At 39.6% G+C, this 27,421-nt stretch overlaps 1 protein-coding gene across 1 annotated transcript; it reads right to left on the bottom strand.

The window, feature by feature from the left end:
• Positions 1-328: 328 nt before the first annotated feature.
• On the bottom strand, positions 329-25,699 carry nomo (nodal modulator). The gene is given in 48 exon segments (XM_058640225.1): positions 329-1,968; positions 2,167-2,259; positions 3,306-3,425; positions 3,537-3,638; positions 3,768-3,878; positions 4,988-5,071; positions 5,215-5,356; positions 6,172-6,299; positions 6,462-6,575; positions 8,089-8,215; positions 9,369-9,528; positions 9,666-9,748; positions 10,037-10,258; positions 10,343-10,438; positions 10,534-10,597; positions 10,795-10,882; positions 11,315-11,451; positions 12,014-12,145; positions 12,350-12,491; positions 12,823-13,000; positions 13,093-13,243; positions 13,602-13,707; positions 13,799-13,888; positions 14,141-14,278; positions 14,902-15,054; positions 16,141-16,213; positions 16,312-16,418; positions 16,735-16,835; positions 16,931-16,976; positions 17,229-17,318; positions 17,848-18,029; positions 18,032-18,062; positions 18,824-19,015; positions 19,149-19,227; positions 19,323-19,478; positions 20,220-20,350; positions 20,796-20,979; positions 21,135-21,232; positions 21,514-21,628; positions 21,743-21,888; positions 22,127-22,309; positions 22,757-22,904; positions 22,990-23,135; positions 23,223-23,308; positions 23,381-23,536; positions 23,665-23,813; positions 23,996-24,260; positions 25,541-25,699. Coding segments are annotated over 48 exon segments (5,973 nt in total). The 5' UTR covers positions 25,557-25,699; the 3' UTR covers positions 329-1,836.
• Positions 25,700-27,421: the final 1,722 nt, after the last annotated feature.

Raw genomic sequence — 27,421 nt, 5'->3', positions numbered from 1 at the left:
CACAGAAAGGCAGCAGGGCTCTCAAGACATATTAGAACAGTAAGTTTTATGCCGAGTGGTCCCTTCAGCTCAACTCCATTGTACATCCTCTTTTAACCAAACATCAGCGTGTCCTGGCTCATTCTACTTGAGTGAAGAGAAGGAATAATATCACTTTTGTGTGGGTTTACTCCCCATTTGTTGTTGATCCTTACTGAAAACCTGACAACTTTTGTTCGCTGACACTACAAAGATGAAGAGATCTTAAGTTCTTGGTATATCTTTGGGAAAGTATTAAAGTCTAGCACTACACTGCCCCCTAGAGTCAAAACCACACACAGTAGTCAAGTGTATTTTCCAGTCAATCTTTATTCATTTTCTCAAAAACAACATCATTTAACAGATTCTGACCGAGTGACAATTCATTCCACTTCCCTCACCCCTCTCCTCTGCCACCCCAGCCAAAGTCATTAACTCCCCCTAAATGTGGACTAATTGGAAGATCCCTCAACTTAGTACATAGTCAGTGGTCGAAATGACTCGGCCACAGCTCTGAGCAGATGACTAAGAACAGAAAAATAATTGGGCTCCACTGTTTTCACAGTGCACCCCACAGCTGAGCAGTAAAAACAAACGAGCGTTTGCAAAAATTAGGATTCCGCCTGATATTTCACAGTTTAACACGAGGTCGTTACAGATCCTGTATTGATCTTCTCACTAATTCTTCCACTTCTGTGGGGGCATTTTGAAATTTATATTGCTTCTCAGCTATTGACACACACTTCATCTGACAGGGAATCATTCAAAAAGAATTCTGTAAGACATTCACATCTGATTACACATATGTTAATAAATTAATCAATTATTAGTAAGATTCTAGAGCTCCCTACCTCACCTTTCAACCCCCCTCCCCCCCCCAAAAAAACCAAACAAATCTCATCACAAACTATTGAAACCAATATTTCCAGCGTCTAATCCACCATCATCTTCCTGAGCTGATGGACAAACTGACATTGAGTCAATCTTGCGTCACGCTTAACAGCTTATGAAATACCATCAGGAGAGAACGGAGTGCATTTCAGAGTTTTTACATTTGAGCGATATGGCCGACAAAGGCGGAACTGTCAACATCATTGGCCGTCTTTCACTCCCAGTGAGCAATTACACTGTAAACGGTGACATCAGTGCTGTTTAAGATCAAATCTATGGCTTCAAATGTTATAAGACACAGACATTTTAAACTTGTGAAATGACATGTTGACACGGAAACAGAAAGTCAGTGGGGAAAATATCTCGCTACGAATATAATTTGGAAATTCTTAATTTAAAGCTCTCACGTTTACTTTTCCTTAAACAGTTTTACAAGCACAAGGAAAATAATCTCTTTGACTTCTTATTTTAACCAATAACTTTGAGTCTAAACTATGTCACGATGGACATAACATGCATTCAAGTACTTTTAGTTGACCGAGAAAAATGAAAAAGTATAAAAATGGCTCATAATAATTCAACATTTTTCACAAATAATTCGATATTCCTTTAGATAATAAGTGTTCTGGGATAAAAAAAAAAAAAGAGGGAGAAAACATCTTGTAAAATGTCAGCTTTTAGTCCGGTTAATCTGAGGATGGCTGATGATGCTGATGAGGTGGAGGAATCCTGCTTCGAGTGGTTAACGTTGGACTTCACGTGAGGCCAAATCACATCTTTACTGGACTAAACAAGTTTAAAAGCACCCATCGTTAGCCGACACAACTGAAGACGTCAAACCCAGTGTTTGCCGAGGCAGGTGTTTGCGAGCGCTAGTGTCCCGTTTAGCTTACAAAGGTGTGTTGAGGTTGAACTGTGGTTGCGTTCTCATGTACGTCTGGCTTTCTGTCTCTTGGCCTGGCGCTTGGCTTCATCCAGGGCGGCGCTGTCCCCGCTGGCCTGGGTCATGCTCCGCACGCCCTGGACACGGTTCACGAGCTGCAACAGGAGTGGGATCACCTGCAAAGACCAGGAGACAAGGGGAAATATGTGATGGACTTCAATGAACGGACACAAAAGATCTGACAACATAACATGGAAACCATATGGAGTCAGACAATGTTTCCCTTTTACATGTCAAACCCTAAAAGCATGTCAAATTTGATAGCCAAGCAAGAAAGGCTCAGCCTGTCTCCAGCAGATGGAAGTGGTTTATACCTTCTCATGGTTGTACGCTGCCAACAGCAGCAGCAGAGTGAGGGGCAGAGCTATGTAAGAGCCTTGGGCAACATCCTGGTCAGGCACTTTACGCTGTGAAAAAACACAAATACATTATTTTATATATATACTGTATATATATATATATATATATATATATATATATATATATATATATATATATATATATATATATATAGAGCACACTAGTGAGTTTCCATCTGTTTTTAATTTGTGCATAAAAAAACCTTTATGCTTTGGGGAGGTGGGAAGGTTTGACCGATCAATGAATACAATGGAAACAGATTCAGTACATTAAGAATGCCATTTAGAAATCGCATGACTCAAAAAAAAAGTTTTTTGCATTTCACTGCACTGGCAAAATAATAAATAACACATCAATGAAATGCCACCGTTTCTACCCCATCTGTACTGAAAAATACAGTTGGTTCGATGCATGTGCAAAAGTGCGGCTACTTCCTGTTACCACTATTGTTCGTCAGCCACCATACAACAAAAGTTATTCTTATAAAACTCATGAACTAAAAATATAACATTATTTTATTTACAATCCATGGAAAGTGCCCGAGTGCCACACTTCACACATGCATAGAAACCCTTGGTAGAGCTCGGGTAGCAAGAGCAACCATGTATCATAATCAAGTTATAACTACTTATACTTCTGTGAACTAAGACCCAATGCGGATGAAAGCATCTAAAATTTGTGATACCAAGGTGTTGTGATATGTAACTTTTGCACAAAACCACCAAATCATTAGCTGCAAAACACAATTTCCCTACAGACACTGCTGTTTTTAAACACCGTCAAAAGGAAAGAAACATGTTGTTTTACATTGCTTTTCTGAGGGGTTTGGATTAAGGATCTTGTTGGTATGGCCTATTTACTTTTATTATGTCTCTCTTCTTTACTCTCCTTTAACTACTTCCTTTTAGCTTCTATTGCGAGTTTTATATCTGAAGAAGAGATCTTGTATCGCAATGGGACCTTCCTGGCTAATTAAAGGACAAATAAATACACACGTATCTCACTGTGTGTCATAATTCCTGAGACTTTCCGACACTATCAAACAGCAGAAAATACAGTGGAGTGGTTTAACTGTGAGGCATGTGCGTCTTACAGTGGGGTTGAAGGTGAGCGTGATGTGCTTGTGGTGGCCACTGGACGTGAAGGAGACCTGAGGCAGAGTGAAGTCGTACTGAGAGCGGGACAGCGTGGAGTACAGCATCAGAATATAGGTCTGCAGAAGAGAGAGAGAGGAGACTTCAGATAACTGGCTCATCATCATGTACATACATTTAGTGAAATTCAAAAGCACATTAAGACATTTAGGAGAATTATGAGCTGATACCTCTCCGTCTCTGTCCAGAGGAGGGAAGTGGAAGAAGAGGGATTGTCCCAGAGAGACGCTGTTGATTGGATTGTCGAGGTTGTCGCTCTTATACAGCTTCACCTGGGCAAAGCAGATAATAAAGGGTTAAATTAAAAAACTCTTCACAAAGCCGCCATAGAACTACTGCAGAGAAGATGTAGAGATTCATCAAAAGCTGGGATCACATGAGGAAAAACAAACGTGTCGAACCGATAACGTTGGTAGATGTTCCGGGGACGTGATGACGTTCCCGCTGAGGTCAAACTGATTGATCTGCCTGAAGGCGAGGATGTTGACACCGGCGATGTCAGTGCTGCCAACCTGAGGGTGAACACACACGACCATGAACTCTTAAAAATAACAAGTCTAGATACAGCTTTAGTACAAGTCACAGTGCTTTAATAACAGAGAATTAGGCAGAATGAAGGCATTTCCAGGCTTGTCGGAGAGATTAGGGGGTCCCGACACTTTTCAGGCAAAGCTGAAATTATGAACCGAGAGGTCTAAACTTGCAACAAGATTATCGCTGCTTTTGTTCTGCGTTTTGGAAACGGGATCACAATCAGTCGTTTTAACATCTCAAGTTCTCCATATCCTCCAATCTAGTTTTCAGTGTTTCAGTGTTTTCAGTTGAGCAAAAGAGCTCTGATGTTTTCACTTCAGCCAAGGTTCAAGGGTTAGAACCTTTACAGCACTTTGTTTCGGCTATTCTTAAAGTTGGATTGGATTGGATATTCAAAAATCAATCATAACAAATAAACTGACGTCTTTCATTATTGACTCATCTCCTAAATGTGTGGAGGCAAAATATATATATTTTTTTTTTAAATGAGAAGTCTTCTTAAATAGGGTACAGCTGTATCAAGCACGGTGACCTGTTCACCGTGTTCTTTTTTTGTGTGTATGCACTGGTTTTTCAGCTTTTCATGTCCACACAGTAGAGATACTGTTTGTGAATCAGTGGATTGGGGATTACATTTGTATTTTAGAGCAAATGGAAAAAATAATGAAAAAAAACATGTTTTTTGATTGTTATACAAAAACTTAATCTCACTGCTGATGGTTCACACCCTTTTTTCTTTTTAAAGATGGATTAAACAAAAGCATGTCATTACATTTGAGAGGCTGAGAACAGTAATTTCTCCCATCACTGATGACACATCTTTTGGGTGGGGATCACAAGACAGACCTACAATGTGCTAAATAAGGAGATGTGTAGTTTTAGCATCTTGATTACTGAACGCTGGTGTTATATTTAAACACACAAATAGTGCAGCTGGACTCAGACACTATGGACTTTTGTTACCTGGTCTCTCCTAAACTTAAACTTAAATATTTCTTTAATTTACCATGGGCTGAATGAATTTTTCCAAACATCAGGAAAAACTGTGTTGTTGTACAGGAAGTCTGGAATCAAATGGTTTGCTTACCTCTATAGCTCTGTGTTGTGGTAAAGCCCTCTCGATGTGGTCATTTCCTTCAGCACGGAGCTGAATCAGATACTTGCAACCCGGCTGCAAGGAAACACACAGTTGATTAAGTTTTACAATAAAAGCAGTACTGAGTCTGAATACAAAAGGTATGTTTTCCCCGTTTCTCCTTTTTGGACCAGTGTGATTCAGTTCAGTGAGATTTGGACAGCTCTCAGTGGCCTCACCAGCAGACCCCTCAGTCTGAAGCGGCCTTCCTCGTCAGTGACTGTGTCCTCGCTGTAGAGGCTACACTCTCCCTGACCCACTGCCTCCACAGCAACATCGCGCTCCGCGTCCCCACTGAGGGACTGCACCGCTCCGTAGCAGCTGTGGACAAAGGCACAACACCGTGACACTGATCAGACACATGTGGGAAAATAGACATTTCTGGAGTCCAGTGAAACCAGTGCTGGGCAAAAAGGTTCAAGGACAAGAATCTAAGGAACGGGTGTAATTACGGCATCTTTACTTTTACTACAGCTTGAAGTTAAAGATATAATACTTAACGGTTCATTAAAGGGTCATACAAGCTATGAGACTAAAGCCTCTTTTCCACCTATGGTCCCAGCTTGCCTCGCCACACCATGTTTAGGTTGGTTTTCCACAAACATGTGACTTGTAAAGCAGTTGTTTTCAGTGTGCCTCAGTGTCAGTGGCCGGCAGTCTGGCTTAGTGTACTTCGTTTTAACGTTTCCACATCATTCTTTAAATCCATATAAATCTGTATTTCTGTTAAAGGAAATGGACCACTTCATTTCGGTGGCCTTTTAATTATATCATCTGAGTGAGAAAGGAACTATTTGGTACTTGTAGTGAGCCAGTGTGTTGTCTTTTGTTTTTTCATTTTATTGTATCTATTTGTCACAAATGGATCACAACAGCTCATCGCCATTTGCTGCGTGAGCTCTACATGTAAATGAGACAGCGAAATTCCCATGATCCCATGCTGCTTTCCGATATCATTAAATTAGGTCTTTTGTCGTCTAACTGACAATAGTTAAAAAAAAAACAACTTTATGACAAAACTGTTGAAACTGACCTCTATTTTTAATTCTAAAAACATTTGCATGACACTCTAGACACACTGTAAATGTTAAACCTAAACTAAACAAGAAATGGCAATTCCAGGTAATTTTGTATACCTGTACGCAGTCTTAACGCCCGTTATGTCGATACTGAGGTTTTGACCTTCCTCCACTGTGATCATCTGAGACGCCGGCTCGAAGCGAAACTCCTTCATCATGGGCTTGAAGTAGTACTGACCTGGGCTCTGAGGAGACAGGAGCAGAGATCATGTCAAATGAAAAGCATGAAAACATACATCGGCTACCACAACAGAGGTCGAAGTGTCCTTGCAATCAGCCTTAAAGGGCTCATATCTCACACCACAGAAAGACAGAATGAAATGAACAAATTGCTAGGGGATCAATACCAGGTTATTAAAGGTGAGCAGGCCGGTGTCCTGTGTCAGAAGGTTGGAACGAAACTGAGTTCCGCTCAGAGACAGGAGGACGCCCGAGAGGGGCTGACCATCCTCTGATCTGATCTGATGAAAAAGAGAAAAAGGGTAAAGGTTATGGATCTCATCATGACTTGACAACATCTTGACTTAACGTTTCCATGTCAGAAACAACCTGGGTCCATGCAAAAACTAGGGATATCCCGATACCACTTTTTTGTGTCCGATACCACAAACTCGAGTACTTACCGATATCGATATTAGTCCCGATACATTTATTTTATACTACTTATGAACATATGAAGCTGTTAACGACACATTTGTGCCGAGTTATTTCAAAAACACAACTCTCCAACTGTGTAACAAATATTGTTCTCCCAAAAAGAAGAAATAAACAGCCCAAACATGACTCAGCTAAAATGGTTTTCCTGATATTTATTTAGAGAGTCTGTGCATAGGGAAGAATACGATATATAGGATTTTTGGCCTATCGGATTCTACATTTTTCTCTGTACGATATCCAATCCAGTGATTTTAACCAGTATCGTACAGATACCGATACTGACCGATACCGATTCCAATCCCTAGCAAAAAAACAAAAAACTTATATCACGTGACCATCCAGGTACATGTGCATGCTGGTGTACATGGGGAATCGATTCCCTCGTCTGCTTAGTTTCAGAGTATAATACTGACGACAAACAATAATTGTGAAAAGTAAGAACAATGAAAAAAACTAAATTAAGAGTTAAGTGCGCAGTTAGCTCACAGTTGCAGCAATAAGAACCAGTCAGGAGGGGGAATGTCATTAATACTAATGTTCTCAGTTTTTGTCCGTCCAGGCTGAAAAAAATACAGAAAAACACAAAGTTTTCACAACAAATGGAGCAAGCAATGTTTTTAAACCTCTGTTTTTGTTCCCCTGTGGAAAACGGGAATATCCAGAGCAGAATTTATGTTTTAAAACAAAAATGGTCATGAATTTGTTCAAAAAGTCAGGTCAAGTCAAGCAAAAAGTTATTAAAACTGCGGTGGAATTCCTTCATTTTTATCACAATGTGGACTCAATGTGTACTGTAGCCAAACTCACACAGACTTAAAAAAAATAAATAAAATAATACACAATCATGGCACAAAGTGGTGAAATAGTGGCATAATTAGGACGGCAGGGGAGTTTTGAGACTGTGATGTTCTGGAGTGTTTACAAAAGAAGAATGAACAAGGACACAAAAACTCCGTAAATGCCGTAAAGAAAAATTCAAAGTAATTCCTCAGACAATCTGAAAGGGTAACTGCCAGTGATTATTTGGGCCAGGATCTCATGGTCACTGTAGATAACTGCACATCCCTTTAATAAATGCAGTGCAAAGGCGAAGCCACTGACGGCACCCCGGCAAAGCAGGAAGCTGTTTTATAGAGTTTATCATCAGTGATAGGAATTAACGGTGGCTTTTTTTTATCCCGTCATTCCACATTCACTTCGTACCACATCATCAGTGGGAGAAGTAAATGAGTACAAGGAGTTTAACTGTAAAGATACTCAAGGTCAAACAGTGGACGTGAAAGTAGCAGGTGATGTTAGGAGGAAGGTTACATGTACCTTGAAGGTCACACCAGCCAGGGCAAAGGCCTTGAAATCCCCCCGCGTTCCCTCCACAGGACTCAGGACAAAACCTTCTTTGCTGGCGCTGATGTCGTACTGACGGTCGCTGTGAAGTGGACCCACACTGGAACAAGCAAAGCAGAAGTCATGTGTATGTGACTACATGTCCGTGAATGCATCTTTTATAGTATGAATCATGACGTCACCTTTAACGCTCATATAAAATAACAACAGACATTTAAAAATAGTAGATTTCAAAGAGCTTTTGGTTTTTAATATATTATCCATATTGTCCATAAAATGTTGATAATTCTTTCTCAAACTTGATAATAATGATGTTACCAAACATTTTGTTTGGTCAACAAACCAAATATGACTCAGTTTGAATGATTTCTTTGTTCTATGGAGAAAAGAAACTAGAACATATTCACATTTAAGAAGCTGAAAAATTCAGAGAAACTGGTTTAAATCCTTAAAAAAATCACAGATTCAGAGATTATCTAAATAGTTGGCGATTCATTTAGCAATCGGTTAATAATTGTTTCAGCCTTACATTAGGCATTAAGCATATGTTCAAATACTAAAAAAAAATGTTTTCTGTAAAAAATGGTGTGGGTTATCTAGCCATCAGAAGTTTTTGATGAATATATAAAGCAGTGAAAAACTTCAAAACTGAGGTTTCCAGACTGAATACACTAGATATTGTTAGAATTGTATTCATTTCCTGGAATCAATAATTAAAACAACGAAAACCTCCAATCAGTCTTTCAACATTCAGTTCAATATCTCACTACCCCACAAGTTTCAGAAAACAGGGGTTATTTCCTTAACCTTAAGTTCTCTTTAAACATCCGTTTCCCCGTTACTCATGTTTCAGAGAGCCGGGGATAATTCTTTAAACGACAGTTCACTGCCGTCTCACTTTACTGCCTTCCCTAAATCAGTGGTGATGTAAAACGCAGCATCACTTTGTCTCTCCACAGACAAAACAAAGCACTGCTACACTGAAGAACATGGAGAGAGTCGTGTGGATCTGACCGTCTTAATCAGCATCGTTTGAACCCATAAGACAATGGTTTGAATGTAACGGACATTGGTTTATATCAAAGAGTTACACGCTACTGCTTTAATACACCTTTCTTCAGGGAGCAAACCCTTCTTTGTGATATACCGGTCCAGGTGTGTATGTAGTGTTTGTGCCAGCAAGTATCTCAATGCAGTAATTAGGACAGAGTAATGGCTACAGTGGATTTTCTGCACAGAGCAGGTTCTCTTACCTGTATGCTCCCATCTCATCCGTGGCCACAGTAATGAGCAGAGCACCAGCTCCTCTTTCAGTGATAGAGATCTCGACGCCTTGTAGTTCTGGTGAGACTTTGCCCTTCAGGAAGAGGCCTGCTCGTCCTGCGATGTCCACCAGCCGACCCGGACATGACTCTGTCAGACGGGAGAGTTTTACATTTTAGGCTTATGCTTGCAGCAAAGCACAAAGAAGCAGCAGCCACAACAATAGAAACAACAAAAAACGGATTATAGATGTACATTTTGGTCTGTGTGTGAAGTTGTTTTTTTACCTCCAGTGATAGTGGCCTCAACTTCAGGTGGGTAGAACAGCAGTTCCTTGGAAGAGGGAGTCACTGTGATCTTCTCTCCTGCCCTGTGCAAACACATACAGTACCAATAAACACACTGAATTCCCACAAAGATGAAAGAATGACAACTGAGAGTGTAGTCATAATAACAACCTGTAGAGCCGTCACATTATCAGTGAGAACCCTAGCTTCTAAAACCAGACAGCAGCTCATCACACTACGCAAGGACAAAGAGCACTAGGATATGCAAGAGACACATTTCCTGGTGAACTCCAACCTTGTAAACCTTACTTTGATAGCTCCAATGATCAAAGAAATCATTTAAACTGCAGTAAAAACACTGAGTAACTGACCTGGCCCAGTAGGAAAACTCATAGTGGAATGGGCCCGTCAGTTCATCAGCCTTCTCTTGGATAGGCGGGTTATCGTCGCTGGCGCCGGCATCTTGTTCAGCAGCACGCCGCTCTCGTTCCTGACGTCGTAACTGAATCTCCTGCAGCTGCTGCTCCTGCCGCTGTTCCTCCAGACTGCGTAAGGGTCCCAGCACCAGTGCTGGTTCACTCTCGATGGACGACCTGATCAAGGAAGGCGCATTTAGGACAGTCAATCAGTGTCAGAGAATGTCAGAGAAACATGAGTGAAGCCGCGATGAGTCTCACTTGATGGTAACGGTGACGTCCAGAAGTTGGTCAGTGGTGATGAGTCCGGTCATGTGATGTCGCACTGCAGTGAGGGTCAGGATGCTGGGAGCCGAGCTGTTAAGAGACACAGTGAACATGCTTTACTTTAAGGCACAATATAAAAGGACTTTTAACACAGAAGTTAATGGAGACAGAATCCGATTACTTACGTATCATAGGTGTAGAAATCCTGCTCAAACTGGTGGCAGGAGCGAGGGGTGACTTTGTAAACACCTGGACAAGCCATGTTTAGTTGATTAATTACTGTGCTCCAGTTTTATATTTAGGTAAGTCAGACACAGACCTTTTGGCTCAACAAATCTACTCTAATGATCCACAGGGGGAACAGTTTTTCAGGGATGTTTTCCTTTTCTCGGTATGCTAATTCACACTATGTTTAGCTAATGAGAGGTGAGGAGAATGGACCTCACCAGGCTTAGAGAGACAGAAGCGGTTCACTCCTTTGGAGAGGTTGTACATGCCGACGTTCTCCGGTTTGCTGCCGTCTTGGAAAAATTCCTGTGCAGAAAAGAAAAACCCATGGAGTGAGAATCAGAATAAAAGACGGATATGCTGCCACCTGTAAGTAGGGATGGCACGATATCACTTTTTCATGTCCGATACCGTTATCACAAACTTGAATATCTACCGATAACAATATCAGTCAGATACAGTCATTTTAGACCTTTTCTACTGTGTGAGCTTTCTACTTTCAACTATGTTAGCTATTTCTTAGACATAACTCTCCAAGTGTGGAACAAATATTCTTCTCCCATAAAGAAGAAATGAACAGCCCACAACATGACTCAGCTTTTACCTGTCCGATATCGGATCCAGTGATTTTGACCAGTATCGGACCGATACCAATACTGAGTATCATATCGGCTCATCACTGCCTGTAATGACATGCACATCACCTACTACCAATGAACTTAGTTACCAATTACTCACCAAAGTAATGGCGTGGGAGAGCGAGCAGCGCAGGATGTAGCCAATCTGTCTGAACTCCACCCCTAAGACGTCAGACTCCAGTACTTCCACTTCCATGGCCTTGTGCTTCCAGCACCACTCCTCGTGTGAAATACTCACTGAGAGAATTAACAGCAATTAAAATACTTTACAGTCAAAGTAACAGGTAAACAAATGTGTTCATATTTACTGAAGGGGATTAAAACTGTCAGACAAGCTCCAGAGAGCAAGGCTAAGCTGCCATGATGACTTGATGTTCGGGCTTTCCTCACAGGGGTCCTAATTAATAACTATCAAATTTTAAAGCAATTGATTAAGAAGGTAAACATCTTGCACATACTCTGGCCCAGCAACACACCAAACTGAGCAAATGTGCTCCAAAGATGTATGAACACAAAGAATATTACAAAGAATATTACCCGCTTTATTCCATAAAGCGGGTAAGGGTAATTACTGATTGATTTTCTGACAATCATTTAGGAAATATTAGCTGTCATTCATCAATGGATTCTGAAAATGAGAAATCAGTTTATACTTTCTGCCTGCAATTCCTTCTAAAATGGGAGAAAACACACACACACTTACAGCCACTCATTTTTTGATTTGTAAATGCTCTAATTGGATATTACAATTATGATTTATATAGAATAAAATCTATTATTAATATCAGTGGATTCTGACCTTTGTATTTCCCTGGCAGAACGTTGTCAAAGGAGAAGCTGAGGATGTCGTTACTGCTAGACAGAGCCACAGCCCTTCTGTCTCCCTGACGACTCACTGGCTGCAGCACGACTGAGAGGTCATCACAGGAAGCTAGAGGTCAAGCAGAAGACAAAAGGTCAGCTTGTGTAAGAGAAAAAAACCAAAAAAAAACAAAAAACATAACAACCGAAGAATTCAGTAAAATCCCAAATCTTTATCCTACATCATCATTTGCTGTATAAATAAGACAAGTGAAAAGGTGAGACTGTATTCCATAAATAAAAATAACATCTACTGTATAAAAAAGCCAATTACCTAGACAGAAGACCTTTCCAGAGACGGACGCCATGAACTGGGTGAAAAGCAGGTTTGTGAGTGGCCGATCCACAAGGGAGACCTGCAGGGCCTGAGGCTGCAGAGCGAGTCCTGCTTTCACCTCTGGCTCAGGAAGAGACACCTTAACACATGAAGGAGAAAGCAAAGTTACGCTGTAGAAAGGTGAGCATTCATTATACAACTATGTGCACGCTGAAATTGGCCATGAAAGTCACAAGCAAAACAGTATTTAACTATGTCAGGTCATTACTAAATACAGGAAGACCTAAAGGTTTTTGTTCATGTGATCAGAGACTAAGATACTGCAGTCAAATGAGTTTGAATACACTGTTTTATAAAGTAGATAAGAAAGCAGGTGCCTTCTCTTGTAATGCATTTCCAAGCCAATGCAGATAAATGTATTAATGTGTCTTGGCTCCAAGTATTCATTCAGTTGACATTAAGAGTCTTACATGGACACTATAGTCTGCAGGTTTGGCCTGAAAGCAGAAGGCCCCCTGTGGGTCAGACTCGATGGTGCGGCTGGAAGTCTTGTCTTGACCTTGGTGTGTCAGGGTGACCTTGTAGCGACCTTGCTGCTTCATGCCCTCAGGCAGGTGGCTGATGGAGATCTGCCCACACACACTGAACCTGGAGAGGCATCATAAGGCTTGTCAGCAATGAGAAAGAGCATGCATGTAGAATGAATCATTAAAACACATAAAAAAACAAGCTACACGTACCCTGCGGTGATGATGTCAGGAAGTTGGGGTGTGTTGGGGGCGATCTTCACAGTGACCGTCTCAAAGAACATCAGCTCCTTGTTGACACGAATGGTGTAGGTGCCAGCCGTCATGTTCTCCAAGCGGTAGGAACCATCCTCTTTGCTGACAACTGTGAAGACAGAGTATACAGACAGCAAGCGTGAATATGTTTACACAGAGAGGGTTTTCTTGTTGTTTCATTACTGGGTTGTACATTGACAGCACATAAAAATGAACATAGCTTGTGAAAAATGAAGCCTAAGAAGTAGGATAGAACTGGCTGTTAGCCACCAGGGGGCGATTCAGCTAGTTGCCAAAAGAACTCTGCAAGGATGGAAGTGAATAAGTCCATGAACTTCTAGTTTCAAAAAGTGACATCACTGGCACCAGTTAAATCATGACTCTTAAGGCTTCACAACAAAAGTTTGTAGATCAACCACATTAGTGTGTCCATTTTTATGTAGTGTGTGGTGTTGCAGCATGGTAACCTTTGATCTGGTTGTTAAGGGTCACTGCAGCATCAGGTACGCCCTCGCCGTCAACACTGTTGAGAACTCGGCCCGTCACAGAGAAGCCCATGACTCTGAAGACAGGCTGCATGCGGAGTGGCAGAAACAGAACTGTGCGTTAACTTAAAAAGATAAATATAAAGACCAAAGAAAATTAATATAATCCGACGCTTTACCTCCAGCTTCAAACTGTTGTGCTCCACCTTGAAGCTCATCCTTGATGGAGCAACATCAAAAGTGATCCTTTCTCCTCTGTAGAAGGGCACCTGAACACATTTTATGCAATAGCCATTCAGTGTGATTCACAATTATTCACAATCTCTACATGAACCAGAGTTTAGCGGTAATTCTGAAGAGATTCAAAAAAGCTAACCGTCATTCAGCACCAGATACAGAATGATCAAGTATCATCCAACAACATGCTTATGCAGCGTATGGACTTAAAAGGCTCACATGTACGTGAGGGACTGCCGGGAAATTATTGCTGCATGTGAGCAAATAAATAAATAAAGACGCACCACAGTGTACTCTCCGCTGGCCAGAGAGGGGAAGACGAAGATGCCATCATCCCTGGACAGTGCACTGCACAGGAAAATCAAGGAGCTGTCCCCGGGATCTGCCCCCTCCACTGGGGTTGTGTTACAGTCACTGACGTCCTAGAAATAACAACAAACAGTTCATTACATATTAATTAACAAAAGAGTTAGGATGATTTAGCCCATAAGGTTATCACAATATACAAGTTCAAACTAGATTTTGAGTTAATATCTAATTGCAATTATTTTGACATATTTTGGCTCTAAGAAATATCGCGCCTTCCGCAATCTGAAAATCTGTATTGTAAAATTTTGATTCATTGTTCGGCCCTGGTTCAAATCAGTCGATATCGAGACTGATTTCTGCTCTTGTGTGAAAGTTGGAGAAACCAGTTAATTGTGAGTTTTATATTTCTTTATGAGCAGAAAAAGAAAAACAATTGATAAACAGAAACCTTTCACATATCTGAGGTCAAACAGTCAAAGCAATTACAAGTGTGTGTGTGTGTGTGTGTGTGTTCAATGCATAAACAGCAATACAGAACCTTGAACTTTTGATGTATTTCCATTGAAGAAAACTACAATCCTAATCATGACTATTATGTAAACAGAACAATTATTTTCTATAAAAACTAAGTCCGACCAATTTATAATTTTGTCATTAAAAAAACTACCTGTTTTGAAAAAAACAAGGAGTGAAACTGAATTTTCTTAAAATAATAAATGAGGTAACACTGGTTTACCTCTTTCTGGACTGTGGCCGAGTAAAGCAGGAAGGTGACTTCTTTCATGGGCTCTCCATCACTGAGGACCTCCCCCGAGACATCGTAGCCTCCAACCACCAGATGTTCAGCAGCCAGAGCGTTGGCGTTGGAGACATGCACCGTGGTAACACTCTATGATAAAGGTCAACTCGTAAGTTATAGCCAGGGTCAGAATAATAACACAGTCGAGAGCGGGGTAATTACGGCTGAAATTGTGATGTCATTACATTTCAAACCTGCTAACTTCACAGAACTTTTCTACACTGAACTGATTCTGAACTGATTCTACATTAAAAAAAAAAATTAAAGGTGACTGCGATTCAAATAAATGATATTCCTGACTGAGGTTTGGAGAGAAAGTAGAACAGTGAGGCTGCAGGTATAACTGGTCGAGAAAGAGGGAGAAAGAAGGTGGGGCTGTCACCATCTCTCTGTAAGCAAAACCAGTTCTGTGTTTGTTCACAAAACATGGACCATATATAGTATATAGGAGTCTTATGGTTTTCTCAGTGAAGTAATTAAGGAACTAAGAATATATCGCCTCCAGGGGATTGTTAAAAGAAGTCAGTATAAGCTCCAACCGCCTCAGATAAACAATGCACAAATCCATCTTTATAACTATACTGTGTTTATTTTAAATGGTTAAATATTTCACTTTCATTTCTCTATTTTTTTTTACCTACAGTACATCTGTGTATGACTAATGAATACAAGATTCTGGCTCCAACGTATTTCTCACTGGGGTGACATCCATGGATATAAATCTTAATAATCATGATCATAATTTTCATTATCCCACCAGTGGGATGCTTTGGTCTCTATGGCACTTAATTTTTCACACAGTCTTGACAAATTATGCACCGCTTCACTGAAAGCTCTCAAGCCTCCTGAGTCCAAATCAGAGCAACAGCTACTGACACAGAATAGGTTCAGAGAATCCACAATTTCCAATAAATTGTGACAACTTTTGTCATTGAAATTTTACGACTTGCCAGGGTCATCAATGTGAAGAACAGTAACCTTTTTATTTTGGGTACATTAAGTACAAAATGGTTAAATACTCATGTTTTAATTAGATAAAGTTTTCTAGAATTAGAAATGATCACTTCACAGCTCCGCTTCAGTAAACAACAAAACGTACAGGAAGCAAAAATTGCGATGGCAGTACCTCAATAACTTAGTTTTAAGGGATTTAATAGGAGAAGCAAATACACAAACCTTCTCCAGAGTCCAAGAGGGATGGAAAGCTGTGATGTCATAAATCCCAGGAAGTACTTTGAGGAAGGTATACCTGTGTTAGTGAGACAAAATGAAAGAAATGTCTTAAAACATCCGTCATTTTGAGACACATGTGCATCCACTGACCAAAAAGATGCGCGAAACACTCACTTTCCTCCGGGCTGCGTGACAACACTCTGGATTTTTTCTTCTGTTCCTTGTCGACTCAGTCGGACTTCTACTCCTGTCGGACCCAGGAGATGACCCTTACTCAAAACCTGAATGAAACACAGAACATTAGGAGGGAAAATCAGTGAGTTTAATTTTTTACAGGACAAAACAAGTTTGGATGGATTGATCCCAAAACTGGGAAATTATAAATAGAAAATATGAGACAAAAGCAACACGTGTTAAAAGAATAACTAATCAAATAACTTTCTTAAGAAGTAGACCTGAACGGCTGATTTATGTGCGAGGAATATTGACACCACCATCTTTTAAGCTCCAACATCTTTTCTTAGTTCAGATTTGATTTTTAACAATCTTCAACTTGAGATAATGGATGCAAAAGGGACATTTTCAAACACATCTCACCGTTCCCGAGACTGAGAAGCCTGTGAAAACAAAGTTGATGTCTTCCTCTTTCGTACAGATGTCACTTACTCCGTCCACATGGAGGTCGACAACAGTAGGCTCTGGTGAGATTTAAAATTCGGATAGAAAAAAGTCATAAACACAAAAGGTATTGCAAACAATATGAATTGTGAAGATGTAGACGTGGTAATCTCACCAAAACTCCATCCAAGAGGAGGTTCAATCTTCAAAACAAAGTCTCCCTGTATTTAAAAAACAAGACATTTTTCTATTTACATTTTTCATTCACATTTTTTTATTTATTTTTTAAATACTACACACTACATTTTTTACAGCTACAGTTCAGTGGCTGGAGAATGTATAAGATAAGTAACCAGTTAAATACAACAATGAACGTATGCATTTACATTACATGCGTGTGTGTGTTTGTGGTATGTCTCTATACATGAACATCATGTACAATCACAAATTGTTTTAGTGTTTTCTTTCCATACCTTGTCGTAGAGCGGGATCATGAAGTAGCCATTGATTGGAGCACAATCCGTTTGATATTTCAAAGAACCTTGTTTTGTGTAAAGTTTAATCTGTGAATGAAAGAGAACTTAAATGAATCATAACCAAACCTAAAATGTTAGGGCTAGGAAGGTAAGAAATGGTGTATATTAGCATTAGAAGTAGGCCAATTGATATACATATTGTGTCAGCTGTCACCAACTAACTAACCATTTTTTAAATGACAACCTCCATAATTAACCAAATGACTAAGTAAGGACCCCGTGGATAAAGAGGGATTGGCCACCGTCTTCATCCACACAGATAAGCTTTAAGATTAGCAGTGAGCAGTCGCGTATAACCATTTCATATAATTTCCCATATAGCTTTCCAGTCAACCGTGAATGCGCTCGGCTAACACAGAACTACGACAAAACCTGAACAGTGCGTCGCTATACTAACGTCTTATTACATACATGTAAATGTAAACTGTATTACAATATTGCATTAATACATATTACATTTAAAGTGTCATTCATTCCAGTCTCTGCGTAACCTTTAGCTTACTACGATAAACCTGCTAGCCGTTAGCTTGCTGCTAAGCTAGTTACTCTCTCTCACCTCGATGAGAGAGTAGTTGATTTCCACGTCGGACTTCACGAAGCCTCCGCACGCCACCACTATATCATCGGAGGACACGGTCCAAATCTGTGTGTAGATCACGCAGAATAACACCCACAGAGACCCCATATCAGCCCGTATCGTAATCCTCAACATTTTGAGCCCCAGAACCACAGCTACGGCACGCTGTCTCCGGTTCCGTACCAGCTGAGTTGCTGTCACTGAATGACCGAGCGAAAGAGGGGAGACACTGACGGCGTCACCGCCACCTGCTGGTCCGGAGGTGCTATGACAATCTCCACAGAAAGGATTGCGGTAAAAACCCAATTATCAGGTGCATTTTTTTTTAATAATATTTATTATATGTAAAAAGATAAATGCGGTTACATTAACTACAAATGACATTGAAAAACAAAATATTTACCCAAAATATGACTAAAATAGTGTTTAAAGTACAGATACACCCACCAACCAGTATTTCAGAGCTACAAAAACTGACTCACAGTATTTGGTAAGGAGAACAATAATACAGTTTAGTTAGAATGGTGAACAGATTCTTTGCATCATAATGCAACAGTATAGCAATAATAAATGCATAGTACTACAGAGGTTGCACAAGTAATACTTTTAAAGTGCATACACTTTTATGAAAGGTTGTTCTACACTCCAGTGGTTACAATAACGGCAGTCCTTCTTAGAAGGAAAAAGTGAGACAGAACTCAAAATAAGGAAAAGCACTAAAAACCAACAAACAAACATCTGACCGGCAATGATTTGGTTTAAAAATACTTGCACATTTCCATTTCTTAATAGTGTTATGATTATTTTAAAAAGATAATTGAAAAGGCATTAATGAGGGTTGGTCCAAAGATGCAAAAAGTATTTAGTGTTTTCACAAAGAAATAAGAATATCTAAAATGTTCAAACTGTTTTACAATCCCAATCCATTTTTCCCTCCTTGCATGTGGTCTCACACATGTGTGGAGGAGTCTGGAGGCGAGTGTGCCAGAAACAGTGCTTCATCAAAATTGTTAGAGAAGCTGGTGTGGTAGCTGGGGCTGCTTCTGCTGGGGCTGCGGACCTGTGATCTTGACCCTGGAGATGTGATTGCTGCGGGTTTCTGGGCCTGGCACAGCCTCTGGATCAGGAAGCGTTTGTCACGACCCTCCTGCAAAACAAAATGACCAAGAGCTAATAGTTTGTAATAGACTAGTAAGTATAAGTTAAAAGATAAGGCTGTTATTAAAAAGAAGAAAGGAAACAACATGAATATAACCATATCTTTTTTTGTGTAGACCTACCATGACTAGCTGCTCCCTTAGCTGGTTAATAACTCTTTTGTGAGCTCCAGCTAATGCAATCATATAAAACATGGCCAAACTGCAGAGAGAAAATCATTTGGTTAAAACAACATATCAACACAGAGGAAAAACAAAAAGTGTCTGGGGGGCTGAGAAACCTGACTGAAAACATACCACGTAACAACAAAGAAGGAGACAGCGAAAGGCTCTGATGAGAGAGCAAAGAGCAGAGATTTGACTCCATCAGGGAGCTGAGACACTGCAGTTGGCAGCACCTCCCAGGAGGTGGTGTAATTAACAAATGGTCCACAGGCCTGGGAACAGTTTATTCTGTGCAAACAGGAACAAGAAAGAAGACAGAAAAGAGACATTTCCTTTAATGTTTTAAAGATCAGTAAAACAAACAAACATTTTATTCATTTCACACACATGAATACAACCATGCAAATACAATAAAATAAAAAGGAGTGAGAGGGTTGGAGAAACCTGTAAGGGCTTAAATTAATCCACCCAGAAATTTATTTACAATGGATAAAACATGGGTAAAAAAAACTAAAAAAATAACTAAGACAATGAAAAAACCCCAAAAAATGAAGGGTCAATATCATATAGAATCAAAGGTTTTAGACACCAGAACTTTTCTTTTGTTTAATTTCTTACACAGTTAATGGCAACAAAGAATCTATTAAATGCATATTGTGTTTCCACAGCATCACTCCACAATATTTGATAGAATATTGACTTTGGGGTGTTTTCTATGAGAATATTTTTCCAATACCCTTACAACGCTAAACCCTAACAGGAATTAGCTGTATAGTACTCTATAGTATAGAGTTTCCGGTACGGATTGGGTAGCAACAGCCAAAAAAGTTCTTGAAGTGATGTATGGAGGAGGGAGGGGAATGCTAACAGCAGCAACAGGCACAAAGTTACACTGACTAAAGTATCACTGACAGCAGCTTTAAGTGAAATTCATCACATAAATGCGGACCCGTGTTGCCAATATTTGCCCTTGAGGTTCAATTAAAGCTTCAGAGACTGAGGTTGAAAGTTAACATGGTCATTACTCACTGTGCTACGCTGACAATGACAGGCAGACAGGCCAGAGCCAGGCCGATCAGCAGCACGCCAAGGAAGAAGAAGTGAGACCTGGAAGCTCGAAATGGACGTGTGGCTGGTCGACAGTTATTTATCAAAGACACCTGTAAAAAAAACACAGTAAAGAACAGCGGCACAGTATTAGCCGTGTTCCTGATTTTGAGACATTTAAATAAGATTACAGGGTAAAAGTTTTAGGCAGGGGTAAGAAAAATGCTGTAAAGTAAGAATACTTTCACAAATTTAACTTCTGATTGTTTTTTTCTTTTTATCAATTTATAAAATGCAGAGTGAGCTAAGAGAAGAACAATTTAAATCAAATCAATCTCAACGGATTATTACGGAAGCGTATTGCTGCCACACCTACAAAAAAAGTGGGGTGCTCAGTATTGCGTTATAACGTGATAGTTTCTCGTTATACCCACTTTTTTTTGTATGTGTGGCAGCAATACGCTTCCGTAGATTATAGTAAGGTGCTTGATTAACCAATTAATCCAAACAGGTGCTAAAGGTCATCATTTTCTTTGTACACGAGAGACAAAAATTCACCTTTTTAACGTAGAAGATGAAGAAGTATTTGATGGTGCAGATGGCAGGCAGCATCGGGCAGTAGAATGTGCCGATCCAGCAGATGGTCTGACCGTAGACGATCTCAAGCACATTCTGAGGAATGGCAAACTCCTGCTGGCCCCACCACTTAGCGAGGCCACAGTTACAGTGCATCACTATGAGCCTGGGTAGCACAGGGAAAATGTAAGGGCAACTTACTTTTCTAAAAGGAAAACGACTGGAAAAAAATGCTGTGATTGTCACATTTTTACACACAAATAAGACAAAGACAAAGTGTTTACTTTTTACTTTTACTACTACAGGAAAGTGAGGACTTACTTTCGTGGAAACTCTACCAAGATGGTGACTGCGACAACAATCATGAAGTCAAAGATGGTGAGTTTGTACATTTCCTGACCAACACGGGTCTCCCAACACTGTGGGCAACAAAAAAATTAGTTTAAGAATGCATTTAAGATGTAATGATTTACTAAATATCGCATTTCTTATCAAGATACATAAAAACGGGTAAATACAGCTGCAGTTAAACTCTAAGTAATGGCATCAATTATTAACATTATAAACAAATACTATTATTATTAGTTTTACTAGAAGCAGTAGTAAAGCTACAGTAATATAATTATGTGTTGGAAGGGAGACAACAGTGAGATTGAGCTGCAGAAAACCACAGTGTGCTGTGTTTGAAATACAGACTTACAGAGTACAGCAGATGATTGTAGCCACAGACACAGGGCTCGTCTTTACATTTGGTAATCTGAGACCAAAGGGAGAAGAGCAAGACCCCAATACTGGTCAACCGCATAAAGACACACCTGTGAAGAGAGGAGGAACATGTGACGGGAGGGAAAGAAGGCCACAATTTTCACCTTTTAGTTTAATCTTTGAAAATATTTCCTCATTGGTTAACACATGAGACTCCGCTCTACCTCATGAGGGTGAAGCGGATCTCAAAGGCAGGAGAGTAGTCCTCAAAATTGATGATGAGAGAGAAGAGGAGGGGGGTGATGAAGTTCGCCAGCGTGATAACGATTGAAGGCAGATATTCGTAGATCAGATCCACAATGAAATTCACCTGCGAAACAGGAACTCAATTTCATGGTTTGTCTGAATTGAGCGCCACCGGAAACAAAGCGATTTCAGGGTACGAAAGAGTCTCCGTTCAATTTTATCAAACTTTTTACCAATTTCGAGATCAAAATAACAGAAATAATAATCACCTCAAGGCTTTACTAACAAACGGAATGAGTTTCATTGGGGTAAAGTAGAAAGCTAATGGGAAAAAAAAGACCAAAGACTGACTTGATTACTACCTTTATATTATTCAGTTGTGCTTTCTGTGAGAAGATGGTGGCTACATAAATGCTGTAGAAGCAACCAGCCAACACAGCAATGACAAACAGGTTGAGGATGAGACGGATGAGGTAAATCCGACACTTCTCTTTGCGTGTGCGATCCGCTATTTTCTGCTTAATCCGTTCTTCTTCCAAATCCGTCTGGGGATATAGTAAAATGTGGCAGGTAAATATTCAGGTAAAACATTGATTATAGAACATTTGAAACATCTTCTATGGTGTATGGTGAGTGTACTTGACCTGGATATATTTTTGGGAAGATACCCAACGTTGTATTTACTCCAATTTTTCATTAATTGAAGTAAAAGACGTAAACAAAAGAGTTATTCCTGTCAAACCGGTTCACAATAAAAGGTGAGCTCTAATTTGTGCCATGTATGTGTGCAGAAGACATCTTATAATCTTTTAAATGGAAGTGAAATGAATAAGTTATTGTAAAATAATAAGTGTTGCATTATATTTAAGTTGAGTGTACATAAAAGATCCACAGTAAGACATTATCAATTTATGTAAACATTACGATAGAATACACAAACGGCCCCTTGTACCGCATCTAATACATCTTGTTTCACAGAATGCCAAACTAACCCGGAGCTCATAGAGGAGACTGCTCCTCTTCAGCTTTGCAGCATTTTCGTTGGTGATGCAGAAGTCCCAGCCAGCAAAAATCTTGTTGCAGAAACTCTGAAAGCGATCCTCATCCTGAATGAGGCTACGTTTGAATCCTGTCGCAGACCTGAAGGAGAGAAAGAACACACACTTGCCACAAAACTGATCACTCAAATGAATTCACATGTCTCATAAAGTTCTCATTTCAGTACCTTTTGACAATCCAGATGAGGCTGAGGAAGAGGTACGCTACCGTGGCCATCAGATACGCAAGTGGTAAATTGTAAGTGGTGTGTGGAAAGTGGATTTTGTCCACCTTGTAGTAGCCGTAGAAAAGATAGGTCTGCTCCAGAAAGCCCTGTTGGTGATGCACAGTTTGTGAGTATGGTAATAACATGCAATCAGTTTGTCTTGAAATGGTTAAAGGTAAAACTTCAACACTTACTCCACCAGACAGCAAATCAGTAATGTGTTCATAATAGAGCACCAGGCCACGTCGAGCACTGCTTGGATACACACTGCACACACTGCCTGTATATGATATATAGAAAGCATGAGGCCGTTTTCACTCCGAGTCTATACAATAAACAAGCGTCTTCTCACCATCGTTCTGGTTGTAAGTCGTATTTCCTGAAGCATGCGGAGCAATGATGATGGGCAACATGACAAAACTGAACATGAGCAGAAAAATGATCAAGTTGAGCATGACCAGAAAGCGCAGGAAGGAGAAGTAAGACAGGATCCCAGTGCCAAACATCCCTGTATGGGAGGACAACAAAAGTAAGAAAAATATTTAAAAACTGGTATATATCCTGTTCACACAAAGGAAAGTCTTTTTAAGATACTTTCTTTTTGGCAATCACACCATCTAATCACTTATCTCTCACCTTCTATCAGGTGGATGTCTCCCCTCCAGAGCTGCAGCGAGCTCAGCAAGTCATGAGTGTCGTCCTTCAGCCTCCTGAGATTCCTCCGGGCGTTTTGCCTCCATTGTTTCCAGCTACTGAGTTCTCGAGCCTCTTCCAGACGCTGCGTTCTAACAGGTTACACAGTTAAAGTCTTTATTTATTAAAGAATTAAGGACACTACAGCATTATGTAACCCTTTTTTGAAAATAGAGATTCATTCATCAAGCAACACAATTTCTAGTCCCATTCAAAGTGGAACAGATCTTTTTAACAGTGTCTTTCAAGAAAAAAATGAATATTTCTTCCCTACTTGTCTCGACGTTTCTCAGCCATGGTCCTGGTCAGTTCCCTGATGGGTCTTTCCACCATCTGACCCTTCTGCCTCTCATCATGTCTGCCGACAGTGCTCACGGTCCATTTACCGCTGCCAGAGGAGCTGTCCCTGGATCTAGAGCTGCTCCTTCTTTTGTTGCCAACAGTCGATGACTTCCTGCGGTACAGGAGGGACTGGTAGCTCGGGAGCTGGTCCAGCAGTGGGTTACTTGTGACTCTCCCACTGTGATTGGTGTAGAACACTGTAAAGGTGAACAAATATGATGAGATCATAGGTGATATAGTTTTGATATTGTGGTGCTCAATGGTATTATTGAGTCAACTTTCAAGTGCCTATATTTGTTAAAATATGCACTGAAGTAATAAGAATTAATACACAAAACTGCTTTACTTGAGAGACAACAATTATGGTCTATCTCTCCAATCTACAGTTGTGTCTTCCCTATAAAGACAAAGACTTTGTCTTTTGTAAATAAAACAATTTCTTCAGGAGGACCTTTTGAAAATCTTTATTTTACTCTTTATTATCAAAAGTGGGGCAGAGAATATGTGGCAGATCATGTCTACCGATAACGATATTAGTCCGATACAGTCGTTTTTAGACCATTTATGAACTATGACACTTTTAACAACACATTTGTGCTGAGTCACTTCAAAGACATAGTCTCCAATTGTGCAACAAATATTGTTCTCCCAAAAAGAGGAACTAAACAACTCAGCTGAAATGCTTTTTCATTTACATTTGTACATTCTGTGCATAGTGAAGCATGTGATGTATAGTTAAATTTATATTATTATATTAGATATATAGTTATATATATATATACTATATATATAGTTATAGTTATAGTATACAGTTTTGAATTTTGTATCGAATTTAACATTTTATTTAGTTAGTTTCATGTCTGTTGATTCAATAAACTTGAACTAACAGATATGTAGAAACATGCATGTGTGCTGTTGAATTGTTTTGTTATTAACAACAGACAAGAACAATAATCGCCAGCAAAACTGTGATACATTAATCTGAACTATGTTGTCGATTGGAATTTTTAAAACCCCTTGCTTTTCCAGACTGTCCTGTAACTTAGCAGGACATTTTAAAACTTTTCAAAAGTTCATAATACGACACCATATCTGAGCTGGAACTCCAAAACACATGTCAGCTTGTTTGTGTGTTAAGAAAGATGTCTCCTTTGTTTTTGTAGTGGTAGTAAAAAAAAAAAGGCTGAAAAAAACATGCAAAGTGTCGACCAATTATATAGTATTGTATATCTATTACTATTATTATTATTATTATTATTATTATTATCATTACAGTAACTATTTGACTGTAGTGCTTCCAAACCGTATGTATCATTTTAATAAAAAGCCGTTCAGATTGTTAAGTTTGTTGTTAGCAGCTACTTGTTGGAGGCTAGCATGATTAGCCTCGGAGCTAACGTTGAAGAAGTGCTTGTTTTAATGAAGTTGTTAAAGAGAACAGCAACAGACACAGACACTGCACTAACTCTGCGTTTACCTGAATCCACCTCCATCGTTTCCCGCTGAGACAGAATGAGTTACTGGTGATATTTAAAAGATATTCCGCTCAGCGAACACTTGACTTGTCTCGTCCATTGGGAGCTGTCAGGAAGAAAACACAGCCCGACTTTTCCAGAGACACCACTTCCTGGATGGGAGTGACTGCAGGTTATTTTATCTACCGCAGGGGTCTCAAACTATCCCAGCAACAACTTGCCCACAAAGGTGGTAAGGACGCGAGTGCTGCAGTCAAAGCAACTTACATGGTCGGTGAATTAATCGGCAAAAAAAACCGGAATGGTAGTGCCGGTTCAGAGAAAGTTAGCGGAGGAAAACACAGACCAGCACGCGCTGTGCAGTTAATATACAAATCAAAATGGACCAAAGGGAAAATAAAATCAGAAATTGTACCTGTGAAGTGTTTACTAAAGTTTGCATTTTTACACAATAAAACGACTAATCAAAGATCCGAGGATTGTGGAAACGTATTTACGAAACAAAAATAATGCAGATTTTGAATAAATCTAGCAACTTTAACTTTTACTCCATTACATTTCCTATAACTGTCTTTGTTACTCGTTACTACCAAAACAAATCAGAAGATGAACAGTTGGTATTATGGTCTGTGAGAGCTTTTTCTAGTGTTGATGAGCTGCTTAACACTACAGTTGTTTTATTTTCAGCCATTCACGTGTCTTGCTCAAGGACACACAGACGAGCAGAGCCAGGAATTGAACCCACAGCCTTCCACTTGAAAGAAAACCGTGCCTCAATCCTTATGCCTCACTTTTTTTTATATACTATATACTATACTATATCTTTTACTTCAAAAAACTTGACTTTTGATACTTAAGTACAGTAAATGTCATGCACTTTAAAACTTTTACTTAAGTAATATTGTAAAGAACCCATGTTCTGGTAACATACTTGTACTTTAAGTATCCCTGTTAGGTACTTTATACAAGACTGTCGGTGTTTATTTTTTCAGTTCTGGCTTTTCACAGCCTTGCAATTTGTGGCGCAACGCTGCCATCTGCTGGACATGCAATCCTACAGGGTTGATGAAAAGTACTTTTTAAAAATAAATATTACTGCAGGGAATTTATACATGAAAACTTTAATGTCTATTTTTCTACTGTAGAATGGCTTAAAACTTGACATTAACGTAATATTTGTCACCACTGAAGGAATGTGTTGCATGAATATTTTACAGTCGCAAAGTGAAAAATATTGCTGTCTTTCACTCTAATTTTCTTTTTCTTTAAAGGTCCGGTGTCTAACATGTAGGAGGGTTTATTGGCAGTTTGTACGAGGTATAATCTTCTAAAAATAAAGATTGTTTTGCTTTCACAGCCTTAGAATAAGACCTTTATAAATGTGTAAGGCAGAAATCACCACATCTTTCTTCATGCCCCAGTTCAAGGAACACAGTTTATCTACAAAACATTAACTCTGAGATTATCCTGATGATATTTTTGGGGTTAATTTGTCAGATTAAAGAAACCTCCCTCAGGACCAAAGATGACATGGTCTTTTTATGCTTTATTAAAAACAATAAACTAAACCTCCCACACAGTGTAGTCTTAAATGTACAATACAGGAGGAGACGGGATCAAAAGATATTACTTTTTTAACTGATTTATTTATGAGCTCTTGGCAATGTACAGATTATTTGTTTCTTAACCTGTAGACAAGTAAGAGTAAACACCTGTTACATTAGATTCAGTGTGGATACAATGACCCTTAAATCCTTATAAGATTAAAGGCAATTAAAGTTTAGCCCTGGGGATTTCATTATTCTAGTCAGAGTTCACATGAGATATACCTGGGGGAGTCAGAAGCAGTGGACTTTTACCTTTATGGTTTGGCGCACACTTCC

The sequence above is a fragment of the Solea solea genome, chromosome 10, assembly GCF_958295425.1.
Source record: "Solea solea chromosome 10, fSolSol10.1, whole genome shotgun sequence".
NCBI classification, from domain to species: Eukaryota; Metazoa; Chordata; class Actinopteri; order Pleuronectiformes; family Soleidae; genus Solea; species Solea solea.
Note: the sequence above shows the minus strand (reverse complement) of the source record. Positions and strands in the feature narration are given on the sequence as shown.